This window comes from Pseudophryne corroboree, chromosome 4 (assembly GCF_028390025.1).
Source record: "Pseudophryne corroboree isolate aPseCor3 chromosome 4, aPseCor3.hap2, whole genome shotgun sequence".
Taxonomy (NCBI): Eukaryota; Metazoa; Chordata; class Amphibia; order Anura; family Myobatrachidae; genus Pseudophryne; species Pseudophryne corroboree.
The window spans coordinates 48095830-48115632 of NC_086447.1; the positions used below are offsets into that span (position 1 = coordinate 48095830).

The following is a 19803-nucleotide window of genomic DNA, read 5'->3' on the forward strand; positions in this document are numbered from 1 at the left end:
TATCAACAGATCGTCCAGATATGGCATTATGTCTACCCCCTGTCTGCGGAGGAGAACCATCACCTTGGTGAACACTCTTGGTGCTGTGGAGAGGCCGAATGGTAGTGCCTGGAATTGATAGATACTGTCTAACAGTGCAAATCTGAGATAAGCCTGTGAGGCGGCCAAATCGGAATGTGGAGGTACGCATCCTTCATATCCAGGGATACCAGAAACTCTCCCTCCTCCAGACATGAAATCACTGCTCTGAGAGACTCCATTTTGAACTTGAACACCCTCAGATAAGGGTTCAACGATTTCAAGTTCAAAATTGGTCTGACCGAACCATCCGGTTTCGGTACCACGAAAAGGTTTGAATAATAACCCTTGTTTTGCACATGAGGTGGAACTGGGACAATGACCTGTGACTTTTCCAATTTTAGGATGGCTTCCTGTAGGATAGCCCTGTCTGTCAGCAAAGCTGGCAAGCCTGATTTGAACAATTGGTGAGGCGGGAGTTCTTAAAACTCCAGTTCTTACCCCTGGGACACAATATGCTGTACCCAGGGATCCAGGCCGGACGACACCCAGACGTGCGTGAAACGTCTGAGTCTCCCACCACCCGGCCCATCCTCCAGGCTTTGAGGTACACCGTCATTATTTATTTATTTATTTATTACCAGTTATTTATATAGCTCACACATATTACGCAGCGCTTTACAGAGAATATTTGCAGCTCCAGTGGAGCTTACAATCTAGGGCCCTCATTCCGAGTTGTTCGCTCGGTAAAAATCTTCGCATCGCAGCGATTTTCCGCTTAATGCGCATGCGCAATGTTCGCACTGCGACTGCGCCAAGTAAATTTGCTATGCAGTTAGGAATTTTACTCACGGCTTTTTCATCGTTCTGGAGATCATAATGTGATTGACAGGAAATGGGTGTTACTGGGCGGAAACAGGCCGTTTTATGGGCGTGTGGGAAAAAACGCTACCGTTTCCGGAAAAAACGCAGGAGTGGCCGGAGAAACGGAAGAGTGTCTGGGCGAACGCTGGGTGTGTTTGTGACGTCAAACCAGGAACGACAAGCACTGAACTGATCGCAGATGCCGAGTAAGTCTGAAGCTACTCAGAAACTGCTACGAGGTGTGTAATCGCAATATTGCAAATACATCGTTCGCAATTTTAAGATGCTAAGATTCACTCCCAGTAGGCGGCGGCTTAGCATGAGCAAATCTGCTAAAATCCGCTTGCGAGTGAACAACTCGGAATGAGGGCCCATATTCACTATCACATGTACACACATTCAGGCTCGGCTTAATTTTGTTGGGAGCCAATTAACCTACCAGTATATTTTTGGATTATGGGAGGAAACCAGAGTACCTGGAGGAAACCCACGCAAGTATGGGAGAATATACAATCTCCACACAGTTAGGGCCATGGTGGGAATCAAACCCATAACCTCAGTGCTGTGAGGCAGTAATGCTAACCATTACACCATCCGTACTTTTGAGAGACCAGAAGTAGGTCTCTGATCCTGGGAGCCTGCGTGTGCAGGCCTTTTGGATTTTGCCCGACCACCTCTAAATAAAGTAATAGAAGGCTTGGGCTTTTTTGTTTTAGCGGTCCGAAAGGACTGCGGCATAGCTGAAGAAAATGGTTTCTTCGTAGAAAGAGCAGCAGAGGGAAGGAAAGGTGACTTACCCGCGGTTGCCGTGGAAATCCACGCATCCAACGCTTCCACAAATAGAGCCTGACCTGTGTAGGGTAAGTTCTCCACATTTCTCCTGGATTCCGCGTCTGCAGACCATTGGTGTAGCCAGAGTCCCCTGCGAGCGGATACCGACATGGAGGATATCCGTGCAGTCAGCGTACCCAGGTCCTTCATGGATTCCACCATGAACCCCGCAGAATCCTGTCTGTTATGTAAAAACAATGCAATGTCACTTCTATCCATTGCATCCAAATACTCTAGTAATGTGCCTGACCACTTTACTATGGGTTTAGAAATCCATGCACAGGCAATAGTGGGCCTTAACGCCACTCCTGAAGCAGTGTAAATGGATTTGAGACAGTAGTGTCAATCTTACGATCAGCCGGTTCTTTTAATGCAGTAGATCCAGTGACAGGTAAAACCACCTTTTAGACAGTCTGGAGACGGATGTGTCATTGGTGGGTTTCCCCATGTTTTCCTATCTTCCTCAGGGAAGGGAAAAGCAACCAGAACTTTTTGGGATCTGGAATTTTTTCTCCGGGTTTTCCCAGTACTTTTCAAATATAGCGTTTAATTCTTTAACTCTTTGCAAGGGATGCCACCCTCCTCAGCACGTCCCCATCACCGTCTGTAGTATCAGAATCGGTATCCGTGTCATCTTGCATAATTTGGGCCAGTGCACTTCTCTGTGGGAACATGCTAAGGGATCTTTCAGGAATAAGGACAAAGTCTGACCAAACTGCCATAGACTTACAACACCTGAGTTTTAGCCTCAGTATTAGCTATCGGAGACAAACATTACAATCCTGTGTACATGGAATGGATCTCTCCTGACAGGAAACATCTTCTGCAGCATATGACAGAGTTCCTAGACATGGCTATATGAGATAGTAAACACCAACACACACAGGGAAATGTCAAACACAGTCCCCCCCCCCCCAAGTATGCCACAGAGAGACACAACGATTGGAGCCAACCCACACACAGCGCTTTTAAGATAGAACTAATTAAACTACCAGCGCTGTCTGTGTACCTTAATAGACTCCCCCTCCCTTCTACAACCCCCTGGTACCGTACAAGATAGCTGGAGTTGATTTGGAGGGACAGCTCTCCCTGTCAGCTTTTCTGCAGGCAGGAAAATGGCGCTGAACGCTGCTGGGTCCGCTCTGAGGAGAAGCTCCGCCCCCTTTCATGGTGCTGCTTCCCGCTCTCCTGTAGATTATACTGGCCTGAGGAATTGTGCTGGCAGTGATCCTGGGACCCTGACAGGCTTTCTGGACATTGTAGGGTGTAGGCATTGGCTCAGGACGCCCCTCACAGTGCCGCACTATAATAAAAATAATAATTTTATTTATATAGCGCTCTTTCTCCAATAGGACTCAAGGCGCTATGTACCGCTGAGCCCCGGAGCGCAGTTAGTACTGCGCTCCATACCCTGTTGCCATCTTCACACCGGCTCCCCGCTTGCCAGGGGGCCGGTGACTAACTCGCCACTGATCTTCTGGCTCTGTAAGGGGGTGGCGGCATGCTGCTGGGGTGAGCGATCCCCTGTGGCGGGTAACGTTCGATCCCCTAAGGATCTCAGTGTCCTGTTAGCGGAGAAAGTGGCTCAGATCCCACAGGGCAGACACTACTCCCCCCCTTAGTCCCTCGAAGCAGGGAGGCTGTTGCCAGCAGCCTCCCTGTGCCTAAACTCTAATCAAAATAATAAAACTAAAATAACTCCTATGGAGCTCCCCTAGCTGTGACCGGCTCCTCCGGGCACATTTTCTAAACAGAGTCTGGTAGGAGGGGTATAGAGGGAGGAGCCAGCCCACACTCTCAAACTCTTAAAGTGCCAATGGCTCCTGGTGGACCCGTTTATACCCCATGGTACTAATGTGGACCCCAGCATCCTCTAGGACGTAAGAGAAACACAGATTTACATAGAGGGCGCTCCAGTGTCTCCTGTTATCATCACAGGACAGTTGGTGGAAATAAATATACCAGTTAATGGAAACAAAACCCTGTCACTTACTGAGCTGGGAACTGCAAAACTCCCGGATGATTTGCATTGGAAACAAATTTGGAAAAAGAAAAAAAAAAACTCTAATTCACATTGTCAGTATACGGGGTACATTTACAAAAGATTATTGGGCAGAAACAGAGGGTGGACGCTGTAGCACTTGCAGCTGTGTCTTTTGGCGGTCACCCGTCTCCATCTTTATGCAGGGGCCCCTCAAGGATGTGTCCTCTCCCTCCTGCTCTTCTTTCTATATACCAACGACTGCACCTCGGCCGAGCAATCAGTAAAAATTATAAAATTTGCAGATGACACCACCGTCATCGGCTTAATCAAGGACGAAGATGAATCTGCATACAGAAGCAAAGTGGAACGTCTAACGCAGTGGTGCGGCAGGAACAACCTTGACCTAAATCCCCACAAAACAGTTGAGATGGTGGTGCAGACTCTCCATGAGCAGGAGTGGGAGTGGGAGAGGGACCTAGGTCCCCCCCCCCCCCCGGACGATACTTGTTGGGCAGAAGTACGAGAGGGCATAGCTAAAATCTCTATTTCAACCAGACTTAAGGAAACGTCATATAAATTATACTATAGGTGGTACTACACCCTGGACAAATTGTCTAGGATATTCCCTTCTGCTACTGCTGTGTGTTGGCAAGGATGTGGTCAAAGGGGAACTCTTTTCCATATTTGGTGGACCTGTCCGCATATAGTTCACTTTTGGATAAGGTACTTGATGTATTGAAATCCCTCTCTGGCCTCCCACTCACGCTGGTCCCGTGGATATTTTTATTAGCACGCCCATTTCCAGAATTAGACCCACTCTTGAATAAATTGTTTTCCCATATCTTAGTGGCCGCTAAATCCTTAATTGCTAGGAATTGGAAGTCCTCCGCTGCTCCTACCATCCCCGCACTGACTAATTATGTTTGGTTTGTCGCTAATATGGAGAAAATTACTTACTATCTACATGACTGTCCCCACAAATTCAAACTAGTTTGGGATCCTTGGTTGCTTGCGATGTCTTCCTCACACTGATTTGTAAAGTCTGTCTGTCTCAACCCTTCTGGTTACACTGGCAATTTCGTCCTTGGGCCCTCCCTCCGGAAATCCTCCTGCTCTCTTCTCATTTTATGGTAATTTATTGTTCTTCCCTTTGTGCCTACACAGTTATGATTATGTCCTCTCTATTGCTACACTGTGTGCCTTCTTCATCTCACAGCCTAGACCGACTGTTCTTTTCCTTTGTCTTCGCCCTTTCTTCTTTCCCCGCTCATCCTTTACTCTTTTCTTCTCCCCGGCCCATGTATTGTCCCCCCTAGCGGGACTCATTTGTTTGTTAACTGTTTAAAATGAAAAACACCAAGGAGTATTGGCTGTACTTTTTATTATGCACATATGTCTGTATTGAATATTTCTCTTTTTCTCCTTGTACAAATAAAGTTTAAAAAAAATAATTTTAAGCAATCTGACTAGATTGCTTAGAAGTTAAGCACAGATCTCTCAGTGTGTATGCCCCACAGTGATGCACGGCCCCACGCGTCACTATCGCCCGTGCTAGATTGGCCTGCATGCAGGCACAATCTAGAAGGTCGCTCATTTCACCACTGGGTGAAATGAGCAGCTGCCCCGTCCCCCCACCTCGCTCAGCACACCTCTCTCCCCGTGTGTACGGGGCTTTACACATAGTAAATCAGTTCTGATCGAAGATGGTTCTGTCTGCAGCAGATCCAGTCTTCTACAAATCCCCTCCAGCTTTTAACTTGTGATTAAGTTATGTGTTTAAGTTATTAGTTATGTGTTTAAGTTATTAGACGGGACTCTGGAGAATTGACTGGACTTCATTACATAAACTACTTAATCGATGACCATCATCTAAGAAAGATTTTTAACACATCTGAGATAAGAGCTGAGTATTCTAATTTGTTCTTGCTATTATTGTAATTGAGTATAACTTGTTACTTACTTGCATGTTTTCAGTGTTGGAAAAAACAATGGTTCCCTAATGCACACTGAGTGAATAATATTCCTACATAATAGTCAGATAATACGGAGATCTTGGTTGCGTATATCTGCAGATATAGGGTTAAGCCCCCAGGCCGATCGACAAGGCCTCTCCGTCACTGGGGGTCCCTAATATTAGGTATGGGTCCGGGGTGCAGGACCCCATAATGTCGGCACAGGTCGGCTACCCCAGGTCAGCACACAGGTGAGAGTTAATAGGGTTAATAAGAAGCACAGAAGTGCTATGTGAGTGGTGTGATTAAAATAATACAAAAATATATACAAAGTGATAGGGAAACTCATAAGTGTTAATAAAGTGTTAGGGTGTGCCGACCTGAAGCAGCCCAGCGATACCGACACAGGGGCCACCACACCCCACACCCACCCCATAAATAATTCCAAATATGTCTGGGTTGAATTCCCAGTGTAAGGCCACATGGTAATGGCTCCTACAGCATCTGAGAGCCAGCTTACCTGGGGATGCCCCTGACTTCCCCCTATGGCAGTCTAGAGTCAGCAATCCCTCCTAATGCTGACCCGTTCATGCCTCTCAATACAATGCAAAAAAATGGTGAACTGCTCAATCAGATAGTGATGTCACTCAGGTGCTAAAAGGGAGGGGTAATTCTGTGAAGGAAAAAACAATGGTTCCCTAATGCACACTGAGTGAATAATATTCCTACATAATAGTCAGATAATACGGAGATCTTGGTTGCGTATATCTGCAGATATAGGGTTAAGCCCCCAGGCCGATCGACAAGGCCTCTCCGTCACTGGGGGTCCCTAATATTAGGTATGGGTCCGGGGTGCAGGACCCCATAATGTCGGCACAGGTCGGCTACCCCAGGTCAGCACACAGGTGAGAGTTAATAGGGTTAATAAGAAGCACAGAAGTGCTATGTGAGTGGTGTGATTAAAATAATACAAAAATATATACAAAGTGATAGGGAAACTCATAAGTGTTAATAAAGTGTTAGGGTGTGCCGACCTGAAGCAGCCCAGCGATACCGACACAGGGGCCACCACACCCCACACCCACCCCATAAATAATTCCAAATATGTCTGGGTTGAATTCCCAGTGTAAGGCCACATGGTAATGGCTCCTACAGCATCTGAGAGCCAGCTTACCTGGGGATACCCCTGACTTCCCCCTATGGCAGTCTAGAGTCAGCAATCCCTCCTAATGCTGACCCGTTCATGCCTCTCAATACAATGCAAAAAAATGGTGAACTGCTCAATCAGATAGTGATGTCACTCAGGTGCTAAAAGGGAGGGGTAATTCTGTGAAGGAAAAAACAATGGTTCCCTAATGCACACTGAGTGAATAATATTCCTACATAATAGTCAGATAATACGGAGATCTTGGTTGCGTATATCTGCAGATATAGGGTTAAGCCCCCAGGCCGATCGACAAGGCCTCTCCGTCACTGGGGGTCCCTAATATTAGGTATGGGTCCGGGGTGCAGGACCCCATAATGTCGGCACAGGTCGGCTACCCCAGGTCAGCACACAGGTGAGAGTTAATAGGGTTAATAAGAAGCACAGAAGTGCTATGTGAGTGGTGTGATTAAAATAATACAAAAATATATACAAAGTGATAGGGAAACTCATAAGTGTTAATAAAGTGTTAGGGTGTGCCGACCTGAAGCAGCCCAGCGATACCGACACAGGGGCCACCACACCCCACACCCACCCCATAAATAATTCCAAATATGTCTGGGTTGAATTCCCAGTGTAAGGCCACATGGTAATGGCTCCTACAGCATCTGAGAGCCAGCTTACCTGGGGATACCCCTGACTTCCCCCTATGGCAGTCTAGAGTCAGCAATCCCTCCTAATGCTGACCCGTTCATGCCTCTCAATACAATGCAAAAAAATGGTGAACTGCTCAATCAGATAGTGATGTCACTCAGGTGCTAAAAGGGAGGGGTAATTCTGTGAAGGAAAAAACAATGGTTCCCTAATGCACACTGAGTGAATAATATTCCTACATAATAGTCAGATAATACGGAGATCTTGGTTGCGTATATCTGCAGATATAGGGTTAAGCCCCCAGGCCGATCGACAAGGCCTCTCCGTCACTGGGGGTCCCTAATATTAGGTATGGGTCCGGGGTGCAGGACCCCATAATGTCGGCACAGGTCGGCTACCCCAGGTCAGCACACAGGTGAGAGTTAATAGGGTTAATAAGAAGCACAGAAGTGCTATGTGAGTGGTGTGATTAAAATAATACAAAAATATATACAAAGTGATAGGGAAACTCATAAGTGTTAATAAAGTGTTAGGGTGTGCCGACCTGAAGCAGCCCAGCGATACCGACACAGGGGCCACCACACCCCACACCCACCCCATAAATAATTCCAAATATGTCTGGGTTGAATTCCCAGTGTAAGGCCACATGGTAATGGCTCCTACAGCATCTGAGAGCCAGCTTACCTGGGGATACCCCTGACTTCCCCCTATGGCAGTCTAGAGTCAGCAATCCCTCCTAATGCTGACCCGTTCATGCCTCTCAATACAATGCAAAAAAATGGTGAACTGCTCAATCAGATAGTGATGTCACTCAGGTGCTAAAAGGGAGGGGTAATTCTGTGAAGGAAAAAACAATGGTTCCCTAATGCACACTGAGTGAATAATATTCCTACATAATAGTCAGATAATACGGAGATCTTGGTTGCGTATATCTGCAGATATAGGGTTAAGCCCCCAGGCCGATCGACAAGGCCTCTCCGTCACTGGGGGTCCCTAATATTAGGTATGGGTCCGGGGTGCAGGACCCCATAATGTCGGCACAGGTCGGCTACCCCAGGTCAGCACACAGGTGAGAGTTAATAGGGTTAATAAGAAGCACAGAAGTGCTATGTGAGTGGTGTGATTAAAATAATACAAAAATATATACAAAGTGATAGGGAAACTCATAAGTGTTAATAAAGTGTTAGGGTGTGCCGACCTGAAGCAGCCCAGCGATACCGACACAGGGGCCACCACACCCCACACCCACCCCATAAATAATTCCAAATATGTCTGGGTTGAATTCCCAGTGTAAGGCCACATGGTAATGGCTCCTACAGCATCTGAGAGCCAGCTTACCTGGGGATACCCCTGACTTCCCCCTATGGCAGTCTAGAGTCAGCAATCCCTCCTAATGCTGACCCGTTCATGCCTCTCAATACAATGCAAAAAAATGGTGAACTGCTCAATCAGATAGTGATGTCACTCAGGTGCTAAAAGGGAGGGGTAATTCTGTGAAGGAAAAAACAATGGTTCCCTAATGCACACTGAGTGAATAATATTCCTACATAATAGTCAGATAATACGGAGATCTTGGTTGCGTATATCTGCAGATATAGGGTTAAGCCCCCAGGCCGATCGACAAGGCCTCTCCGTCACTGGGGGTCCCTAATATTAGGTATGGGTCCGGGGTGCAGGACCCCATAATGTCGGCACAGGTCGGCTACCCCAGGTCAGCACACAGGTGAGAGTTAATAGGGTTAATAAGAAGCACAGAAGTGCTATGTGAGTGGTGTGATTAAAATAATACAAAAATATATACAAAGTGATAGGGAAACTCATAAGTGTTAATAAAGTGTTAGGGTGTGCCGACCTGAAGCAGCCCAGCGATACCGACACAGGGGCCACCACACCCCACACCCACCCCATAAATAATTCCAAATATGTCTGGGTTGAATTCCCAGTGTAAGGCCACATGGTAATGGCTCCTACAGCATCTGAGAGCCAGCTTACCTGGGGATGCCCCTGACTTCCCCCTATGGCAGTCTAGAGTCAGCAATCCCTCCTAATGCTGACCCGTTCATGCCTCTCAATACAATGCAAAAAAATGGTGAACTGCTCAATCAGATAGTGATGTCACTCAGGTGCTAAAAGGGAGGGGTAATTCTGTGAAGGAAAAAACAATGGTTCCCTAATGCACACTGAGTGAATAATATTCCTACATAATAGTCAGATAATACGGAGATCTTGGTTGCGTATATCTGCAGATATAGGGTTAAGCCCCCAGGCCGATCGACAAGGCCTCTCCGTCACTGGGGGTCCCTAATATTAGGTATGGGTCCGGGGTGCAGGACCCCATAATGTCGGCACAGGTCGGCTACCCCAGGTCAGCACACAGGTGAGAGTTAATAGGGTTAATAAGAAGCACAGAAGTGCTATGTGAGTGGTGTGATTAAAATAATACAAAAATATATACAAAGTGATAGGGAAACTCATAAGTGTTAATAAAGTGTTAGGGTGTGCCGACCTGAAGCAGCCCAGCGATACCGACACAGGGGCCACCACACCCCACACCCACCCCATAAATAATTCCAAATATGTCTGGGTTGAATTCCCAGTGTAAGGCCACATGGTAATGGCTCCTACAGCATCTGAGAGCCAGCTTACCTGGGGATACCCCTGACTTCCCCCTATGGCAGTCTAGAGTCAGCAATCCCTCCTAATGCTGACCCGTTCATGCCTCTCAATACAATGCAAAAAAATGGTGAACTGCTCAATCAGATAGTGATGTCACTCAGGTGCTAAAAGGGAGGGGTAATTCTGTGAAGGAAAAAACAATGGTTCCCTAATGCACACTGAGTGAATAATATTCCTACATAATAGTCAGATAATACGGAGATCTTGGTTGCGTATATCTGCAGATATAGGGTTAAGCCCCCAGGCCGATCGACAAGGCCTCTCCGTCACTGGGGGTCCCTAATATTAGGTATGGGTCCGGGGTGCAGGACCCCATAATGTCGGCACAGGTCGGCTACCCCAGGTCAGCACACAGGTGAGAGTTAATAGGGTTAATAAGAAGCACAGAAGTGCTATGTGAGTGGTGTGATTAAAATAATACAAAAATATATACAAAGTGATAGGGAAACTCATGTGTTAATAAAGTGTTAGGGTGTGCCGACCTGAAGCAGCCCAGCGATACCGACACAGGGGCCACCACACCCCACACCCACCCCATAAATAATTCCAAATATGTCTGGGTTGAATTCCCAGTGTAAGGCCACATGGTAATGGCTCCTACAGCATCTGAGAGCCAGCTTACCTGGGGATACCCCTGACTTCCCCCTATGGCAGTCTAGAGTCAGCAATCCCTCCTAATGCTGACCCGTTCATGCCTCTCAATACAATGCAAAAAAATGGTGAACTGCTCAATCAGATAGTGATGTCACTCAGGTGCTAAAAGGGAGGGGTAATTCTGTGAAGGAAAAAACAATGGTTCCCTAATGCACACTGAGTGAATAATATTCCTACATAATAGTCAGATAATACGGAGATCTTGGTTGCGTATATCTGCAGATATAGGGTTAAGCCCCCAGGCCGATCGACAAGGCCTCTCCGTCACTGGGGGTCCCTAATATTAGGTATGGGTCCGGGGTGCAGGACCCCATAATGTCGGCACAGGTCGGCTACCCCAGGTCAGCACACAGGTGAGAGTTAATAGGGTTAATAAGAAGCACAGAAGTGCTATGTGAGTGGTGTGATTAAAATAATACAAAAATATATACAAAGTGATAGGGAAACTCATAAGTGTTAATAAAGTGTTAGGGTGTGCCGACCTGAAGCAGCCCAGCGATACCGACACAGGGGCCACCACACCCCACACCCACCCCATAAATAATTCCAAATATGTCTGGGTTGAATTCCCAGTGTAAGGCCACATGGTAATGGCTCCTACAGCATCTGAGAGCCAGCTTACCTGGGGATACCCCTGACTTCCCCCTATGGCAGTCTAGAGTCAGCAATCCCTCCTAATGCTGACCCGTTCATGCCTCTCAATACAATGCAAAAAAATGGTGAACTGCTCAATCAGATAGTGATGTCACTCAGGTGCTAAAAGGGAGGGGTAATTCTGTGAAGGAAAAAACAATGGTTCCCTAATGCACACTGAGTGAATAATATTCCTACATAATAGTCAGATAATACGGAGATCTTGGTTGCGTATATCTGCAGATATAGGGTTAAGCCCCCAGGCCGATCGACAAGGCCTCTCCGTCACTGGGGGTCCCTAATATTAGGTATGGGTCCGGGGTGCAGGACCCCATAATGTCGGCACAGGTCGGCTACCCCAGGTCAGCACACAGGTGAGAGTTAATAGGGTTAATAAGAAGCACAGAAGTGCTATGTGAGTGGTGTGATTAAAATAATACAAAAATATATACAAAGTGATAGGGAAACTCATAAGTGTTAATAAAGTGTTAGGGTGTGCCGACCTGAAGCAGCCCAGCGATACCGACACAGGGGCCACCACACCCCACACCCACCCCATAAATAATTCCAAATATGTCTGGGTTGAATTCCCAGTGTAAGGCCACATGGTAATGGCTCCTACAGCATCTGAGAGCCAGCTTACCTGGGGATACCCCTGACTTCCCCCTATGGCAGTCTAGAGTCAGCAATCCCTCCTAATGCTGACCCGTTCATGCCTCTCAATACAATGCAAAAAAATGGTGAACTGCTCAATCAGATAGTGATGTCACTCAGGTGCTAAAAGGGAGGGGTAATTCTGTGAAGGAAAAAACAATGGTTCCCTAATGCACACTGAGTGAATAATATTCCTACATAATAGTCAGATAATACGGAGATCTTGGTTGCGTATATCTGCAGATATAGGGTTAAGCCCCCAGGCCGATCGACAAGGCCTCTCCGTCACTGGGGGTCCCTAATATTAGGTATGGGTCCGGGGTGCAGGACCCCATAATGTCGGCACAGGTCGGCTACCCCAGGTCAGCACACAGGTGAGAGTTAATAGGGTTAATAAGAAGCACAGAAGTGCTATGTGAGTGGTGTGATTAAAATAATACAAAAATATATACAAAGTGATAGGGAAACTCATAAGTGTTAATAAAGTGTTAGGGTGTGCCGACCTGAAGCAGCCCAGCGATACCGACACAGGGGCCACCACACCCCACACCCACCCCATAAATAATTCCAAATATGTCTGGGTTGAATTCCCAGTGTAAGGCCACATGGTAATGGCTCCTACAGCATCTGAGAGCCAGCTTACCTGGGGATACCCCTGACTTCCCCCTATGGCAGTCTAGAGTCAGCAATCCCTCCTAATGCTGACCCGTTCATGCCTCTCAATACAATGCAAAAAAATGGTGAACTGCTCAATCAGATAGTGATGTCACTCAGGTGCTAAAAGGGAGGGGTAATTCTGTGAAGGAAAAAACAATGGTTCCCTAATGCACACTGAGTGAATAATATTCCTACATAATAGTCAGATAATACGGAGATCTTGGTTGCGTATATCTGCAGATATAGGGTTAAGCCCCCAGGCCGATCGACAAGGCCTCTCCGTCACTGGGGGTCCCTAATATTAGGTATGGGTCCGGGGTGCAGGACCCCATAATGTCGGCACAGGTCGGCTACCCCAGGTCAGCACACAGGTGAGAGTTAATAGGGTTAATAAGAAGCACAGAAGTGCTATGTGAGTGGTGTGATTAAAATAATACAAAAATATATACAAAGTGATAGGGAAACTCATAAGTGTTAATAAAGTGTTAGGGTGTGCCGACCTGAAGCAGCCCAGCGATACCGACACAGGGGCCACCACACCCCACACCCACCCCATAAATAATTCCAAATATGTCTGGGTTGAATTCCCAGTGTAAGGCCACATGGTAATGGCTCCTACAGCATCTGAGAGCCAGCTTACCTGGGGATACCCCTGACTTCCCCCTATGGCAGTCTAGAGTCAGCAATCCCTCCTAATGCTGACCCGTTCATGCCTCTCAATACAATGCAAAAAAATGGTGAACTGCTCAATCAGATAGTGATGTCACTCAGGTGCTAAAAGGGAGGGGTAATTCTGTGAAGGAAAAAACAATGGTTCCCTAATGCACACTGAGTGAATAATATTCCTACATAATAGTCAGATAATACGGAGATCTTGGTTGCGTATATCTGCAGATATAGGGTTAAGCCCCCAGGCCGATCGACAAGGCCTCTCCGTCACTGGGGGTCCCTAATATTAGGTATGGGTCCGGGGTGCAGGACCCCATAATGTCGGCACAGGTCGGCTACCCCAGGTCAGCACACAGGTGAGAGTTAATAGGGTTAATAAGAAGCACAGAAGTGCTATGTGAGTGGTGTGATTAAAATAATACAAAAATATATACAAAGTGATAGGGAAACTCATAAGTGTTAATAAAGTGTTAGGGTGTGCCGACCTGAAGCAGCCCAGCGATACCGACACAGGGGCCACCACACCCCACACCCACCCCATAAATAATTCCAAATATGTCTGGGTTGAATTCCCAGTGTAAGGCCACATGGTAATGGCTCCTACAGCATCTGAGAGCCAGCTTACCTGGGGATACCCCTGACTTCCCCCTATGGCAGTCTAGAGTCAGCAATCCCTCCTAATGCTGACCCGTTCATGCCTCTCAATACAATGCAAAAAAATGGTGAACTGCTCAATCAGATAGTGATGTCACTCAGGTGCTAAAAGGGAGGGGTAATTCTGTGAAGGAAAAAACAATGGTTCCCTAATGCACACTGAGTGAATAATATTCCTACATAATAGTCAGATAATACGGAGATCTTGGTTGCGTATATCTGCAGATATAGGGTTAAGCCCCCAGGCCGATCGACAAGGCCTCTCCGTCACTGGGGGTCCCTAATATTAGGTATGGGTCCGGGGTGCAGGACCCCATAATGTCGGCACAGGTCGGCTACCCCAGGTCAGCACACAGGTGAGAGTTAATAGGGTTAATAAGAAGCACAGAAGTGCTATGTGAGTGGTGTGATTAAAATAATACAAAAATATATACAAAGTGATAGGGAAACTCATAAGTGTTAATAAAGTGTTAGGGTGTGCCGACCTGAAGCAGCCCAGCGATACCGACACAGGGGCCACCACACCCCACACCCACCCCATAAATAATTCCAAATATGTCTGGGTTGAATTCCCAGTGTAAGGCCACATGGTAATGGCTCCTACAGCATCTGAGAGCCAGCTTACCTGGGGATACCCCTGACTTCCCCCTATGGCAGTCTAGAGTCAGCAATCCCTCCTAATGCTGACCCGTTCATGCCTCTCAATACAATGCAAAAAAATGGTGAACTGCTCAATCAGATAGTGATGTCACTCAGGTGCTAAAAGTGTTGTAACTTAGATAAATCAATGCTTATCTTTTATGAAATGTCCACATTGCATCCCAGAACCTGGTCGCTTTAGTTTTTTTCAACCAACAACAGTGATCCTTACCTGGAAGTCCTTCTCAGCTGATCCAGTAAATACTAAATAAAGATTTGGCATCGGATATCAGGTGTTTCAGAGTTTTTACTATTGTAAATTTATGTAGCTCTAAATGCCATTATTTGACATAGAGTGTGCGCCCTCCTAATGTTGGTATATGAGTCACTATTTCTATACTATGCCCCATGCTATTTGCAGTATACATGCCACCACTGGCCTGGACTACCACTGCTATGCAGATGATACACAACTATACCTGTCCTTTGCTCCCGGTACAGAGAACCCAATAACAACATTAGATGGCTGTCTAGCTGAGCTCCAGGAGTGGATGAGTGAGATGGCTGCGACTGAATCCTGATAAAACAGAGGTCCTTATGATACGACCGCAGCATCAAAGGACAAGACTGCATCATAGCCAGCCAACAGGACTTGGGGATTCAGAATTACAAACCACTTATCATGTGTAGAATATTGTCCTTGTCCTGGATGGTGGCCCAACACTTATAAATCAGATATCAGCCACAATCAAATCCTCATTCTTTCACCTGAGGAACATAGCCAGAATCAAGCACTTAATTCCCTCAGATGATCTGCCAAAAGTCATCCATGCATTTGTATAATCTCGATTAGACTACTGTAATGCCCTCTACCTTGGTCTCCCAGCAAAAGAATTGCACCGCTTACAGCTGGTGCAAAACACAGCTGCCAGGCTGTTACCCAACCAGCCCCGTTCTAGCCACATAACACCCATCCTCTACTCCCTTCACTGGCTGCCTGTAAGATGGCGAATCATCTTCAAGATTGGCTTACTGACTTTCAAATCACTATATGACCAGGGAAGGTACCTGAAGCAGCTTCTGACTCCATACTACCCCACTCACTTACTGTGATCTGTAGATGAAGGACTTTTAGCAGTAACTAGAATCTCCCGTAATTCATCTGGGGGTCGAGCTTTTAGCCATGTGGCTCCGACTCTATGGAACTCACTTCCCCGCACAGTACGAGAGGCCCCCACTCTAGAATCCTTCAAAAATTAACTTGACTTTCCTGTTTACTCAGCATTTCCATAATTGTCCCTTTAGTATATCCATGCTCTCTGTTTATTCTGAAAAGCTTTTCTGTTCTTCATTATTTCTGAAATGTATTTAAGCCTGTTAAGTGCCTTTAGTCCTATTGGAGAAAGAGCGCTATATAAATAAAATTATTATTATTATTATTACTATTTGCTATGTATTTTGGGATTGTGTTGGCCATTGGTTGATCTGATGATGAAACCATTCGCAACACAAGTCACTTGCCAATATATTTATTTAAAAAAAATTTTGTACATGCTCTTCAGAAAATCACATTAACCCACTGGTTCCCACACAGATTCATATTTTATAGACATAACAATACAGGGTTCTCAACATCTTAATCATACGAGTTATTGGCTCTTGTACAGATTTTTCTCATTGGTTCCCTGGGGTTGATGAAAAGTTGCAGCTGTAGTGACGTAACTGGAAGGTAATGGAAGTTCGCATGTAGAGAACCTTTAGCGAGGGAATGTCAACGGAATTGTGGGCGATGCAGAGTTGCACCAGGTAAAAGGTTGGTGTAAGCGAGAGCTGATAACGATGACAGCTATGAAACCAAGTGCATGGATAGGGTCAGTGCAGTCGCATATGAGCGAAGATCCACATTTTGTCACAATTACAGCTGATGTGTCTAACTCTGCATCGACAACACTGGGCCTGATTCAAATGTGGTTGGAATTGCTGTCACTTCCTTGTGATGCAGCAGGAGGTGTCTATTATACGCAGGCGCCTCTTGCTGCAGTAGTGATCCCAACTGTGTCCTAGAACACAGCATCGGATCTCTCTCCCATCATCGGGCGGCTTGCGCCACACATGGGGTCATGCAAGTCGCCCATCGCAGAGGCCAGGAAATCATCCAACAACGGAGATCCTTCACTGCTTCCCTCCACCTTGGCCACAACCCCGTTTGGAGACACAGAGAAAGTTGCAGACAGCAACCAATAAGCTTCAAGGTAACATTTATCAAGAACTTTATATAAAATGATAGGAAGAAGCTTATTGGTTGCTATAGGCAACCTCTCTACTCTTTTCACTGCTTCATACATCAATCCCTTGGTCTGAAGAGGGCAGTGAGTAGACCTCCTCTATCTGTCCATATCTAGCATGACACAGTTTAGGTTCCTGGGCAGCTTTGAACATTACAACATACACAGTGTAGAATATACTAACTTCCATCTGTATCGCACAACGACAATGACACATGTACAAATTCTACCTCTTTATATAATGAGTTTCCATCATAGTATATACAGCCCCGATTAATATACAACGGCAATCAAACGTTTTAGTACACCCCCTTGTTTCTAGTTTTAATTATAATTGACTCAGCTGAATGTCTCAATTTGCTCTGAAATTAAAACATGGAACAAATAAGCAAACGGAGATAGAAAAACCATAGAATCATTTTGTTTCAGAAAATACAATCTAAGCCAATTAATGTGTGTACTAGATGCTATCACAGGATATATTTAGAGGGGGGAAAAACCCTTATCAAAAGCGAGAATTACAAGATAAGCTACAGAGACACCATTACATATTGTCATATCAGCATGCAGTAGCTAGCATGAGGGTGGGTTTACATACTGTAGGTGCACAGAATGTGACCGATTAGAAGGTACACTATGGGGTGTATTCAATTGATGTCTCCGACGGAAAGGATCCGACATTTCAGTATTCAATTACCGACAATGCCAATCCAACTTTTTTTAAAGTCAGATTGACATTGTCGGAAACGGGGTTAAAACCTGTCGGATTTGGCCGCAAATTCGACAAAACACGTGGATCCGCAGCTAATCCGCCGATCCACGTGGAATTGCCGACCTGTCGAAAAAAAACGGCAGCCCACTTGAATAGGTCGGAACACTATCCGACCTAAAAAAGTCGGAAACTGCCGTCTTTCCTACAAGACGGCAGTTCCGACTTGAATTGAATACCCCCCTATGTAGACAAAAGTGATTGGCCACTGACAGCAAATAGATCTTGACGTCAGTACTTTGTAGGTCCACCATGTGCAGTGATTACTGCAGACACCTTTCTTGGCAAACTGTCCACAAGTTCCTGGGCAACAGCAGGCGGTATGTTTTGCCATTGCCCTTTCAGTACAGTGACCAACTGCGACACTGAAGAAGGCCGATCTAAAATGCACCCGTCACTCCAATTCGTCCCAGAGGTTGTGAATGGGGTAAAGATCTGGCCAGTCTATCTGGGATACCAAATCTTCTGTATACCAGTCCAGCATCACCCTGGAAACATGACATCGCACAGACTACGATGATCCCCTTTTTAAACTTGGTAAGCTTCTTCCGGCAAGTCCCTCCAATTCGCTTGGGCGTGTGCGAGGGAGGGGGGGGGGGGGGTTCAAGCCTTATAAAGTGATGAAGTTGAGTAGGATAAAGAGTGATAAATCACCAGCCAATCAGCTTCCTAACTGCCATGTAACAGGCTGTGTTTGTAAAATGACAGTTAGGAGCTGATTGGCTGGTCATTTATCACTCTTTATCCATCTCCACTCTATCACCTTTATAGGCTTAATACATTTGGGCCATAGTGTATTACAGCTTATAGGTATTGTCTCTCATGTCAGTAATCATTGCTCCGCAAATGATTCCCTACAAAAAAAAAATTGATAATCTCCCTGGCACGATGGCCGACAGTAAATGTAGAAATGCCAGTTTTAGCTTGCGGTTGGTATAGATCAATACCGCCGAGTGCAGAAAGGGGTATGATGAAGTTATAATGGACACAAAAACCATCCAAGGGGTCCCGATTGGCAGCAGCCCAGATAATATAAGGTTCATGCACACAAAATAGATAATGCTGAGACAGAAGAAGACGATCAGACGTTTTACAACACCTAAGAGAACGTTCAGGTTTGGGCTTCGAAAACTGTCCACGCTGCTTCTCATAAGCTTGGAATGGCTCCAGAGAGAGTGGATTAACAGCGAGACTGCGATGATAAATATAGCGAAAGGCACCGAGGAACCAACCGCATAGGCAAGAGACTGGTTGAAGTGGATATTAGCCACAAACATCTTCTTCTCAGTAGAGTTTTGGGCAGTTGAATTTCTGACGTATGGAGAATACAAACTCCGGGCGAAGGGTAGGCTGGAAGCTAGAGAGACTAGTAAGCAAGACAGAACCAACCACGGAACCATTCTGGAGATCCTGGGCTTCAAAAAGACGAAGAAGCCAAAACTATAATTTGTGATTTTCACGCAGTAGAACACAGAGAGGAGAGTGGCGCTCCATAGGTTGGCGAAACTCAAGAATATTCTTGCAACCAGGAAAATCTCTGCAAAATATGGCTGGGAATATAAATTCACCAAAAATAAGCGGAATAAGGTCTGCAATGTGATAGCGCACTGCAGGAAAAATCTGCAGAGGCACATACAAGTCTCAATCTTGTCACTGCCTGGCAAGCGCCTGGCTTCTCTCCATTCCAAGCAGTGCGTTAGCACGATAAACGCATTTAGAACAGTCCCCAGGAGACATTCCACTGACAGCACTGCGAGTAAGGCAATATGCAGAGGATCCGCCATCTCTCTTCCAAACTGCAAACGCTCCGATCGCTCTCCAACCGGGAACTGAACATAAATGTGCCCAACGCTGGAGGGAGGTACGGGCTGTGTGAGGCTTCTCCCACCGGACAAATTGACAATATGTTTTTTTACATTGGCTGAGTACGTTACGGCAACAATGCAAATCTGTAAACCAGCGGTTTGCATAAGCTGCTGTAGGTGGAACGGCGAAATCTCTTTTATAATCACATCCATTAGCTTTATTTTCCAGACCAAGCAGAATCATTGCTTAGGTCACCGCCC

The 19803-nt window shown here is 46.0% G+C and overlaps 1 protein-coding gene across 1 annotated transcript; it reads right to left on the bottom strand.

The window, feature by feature from the left end:
- Positions 1–18591: 18591 nt before the first annotated feature.
- On the bottom strand, positions 18592–19521 carry LOC134910828 (taste receptor type 2 member 40-like). Its single transcript, XM_063919212.1, has one exon. It carries the CDS (start codon positions 19519–19521, stop codon positions 18592–18594), a length of 930 nt encoding a protein of 309 aa, XP_063775282.1.
- Between the last annotated feature and the right edge of the window lie 282 nt (positions 19522–19803).

Coding starts and splice junctions, on each gene's coding strand:
- LOC134910828 (XM_063919212.1), bottom strand. CDS start 19,521: ATGGCGGATCCTCTGCATATTGCCTTACTCGCAGTGCTGTCAGTGGAA.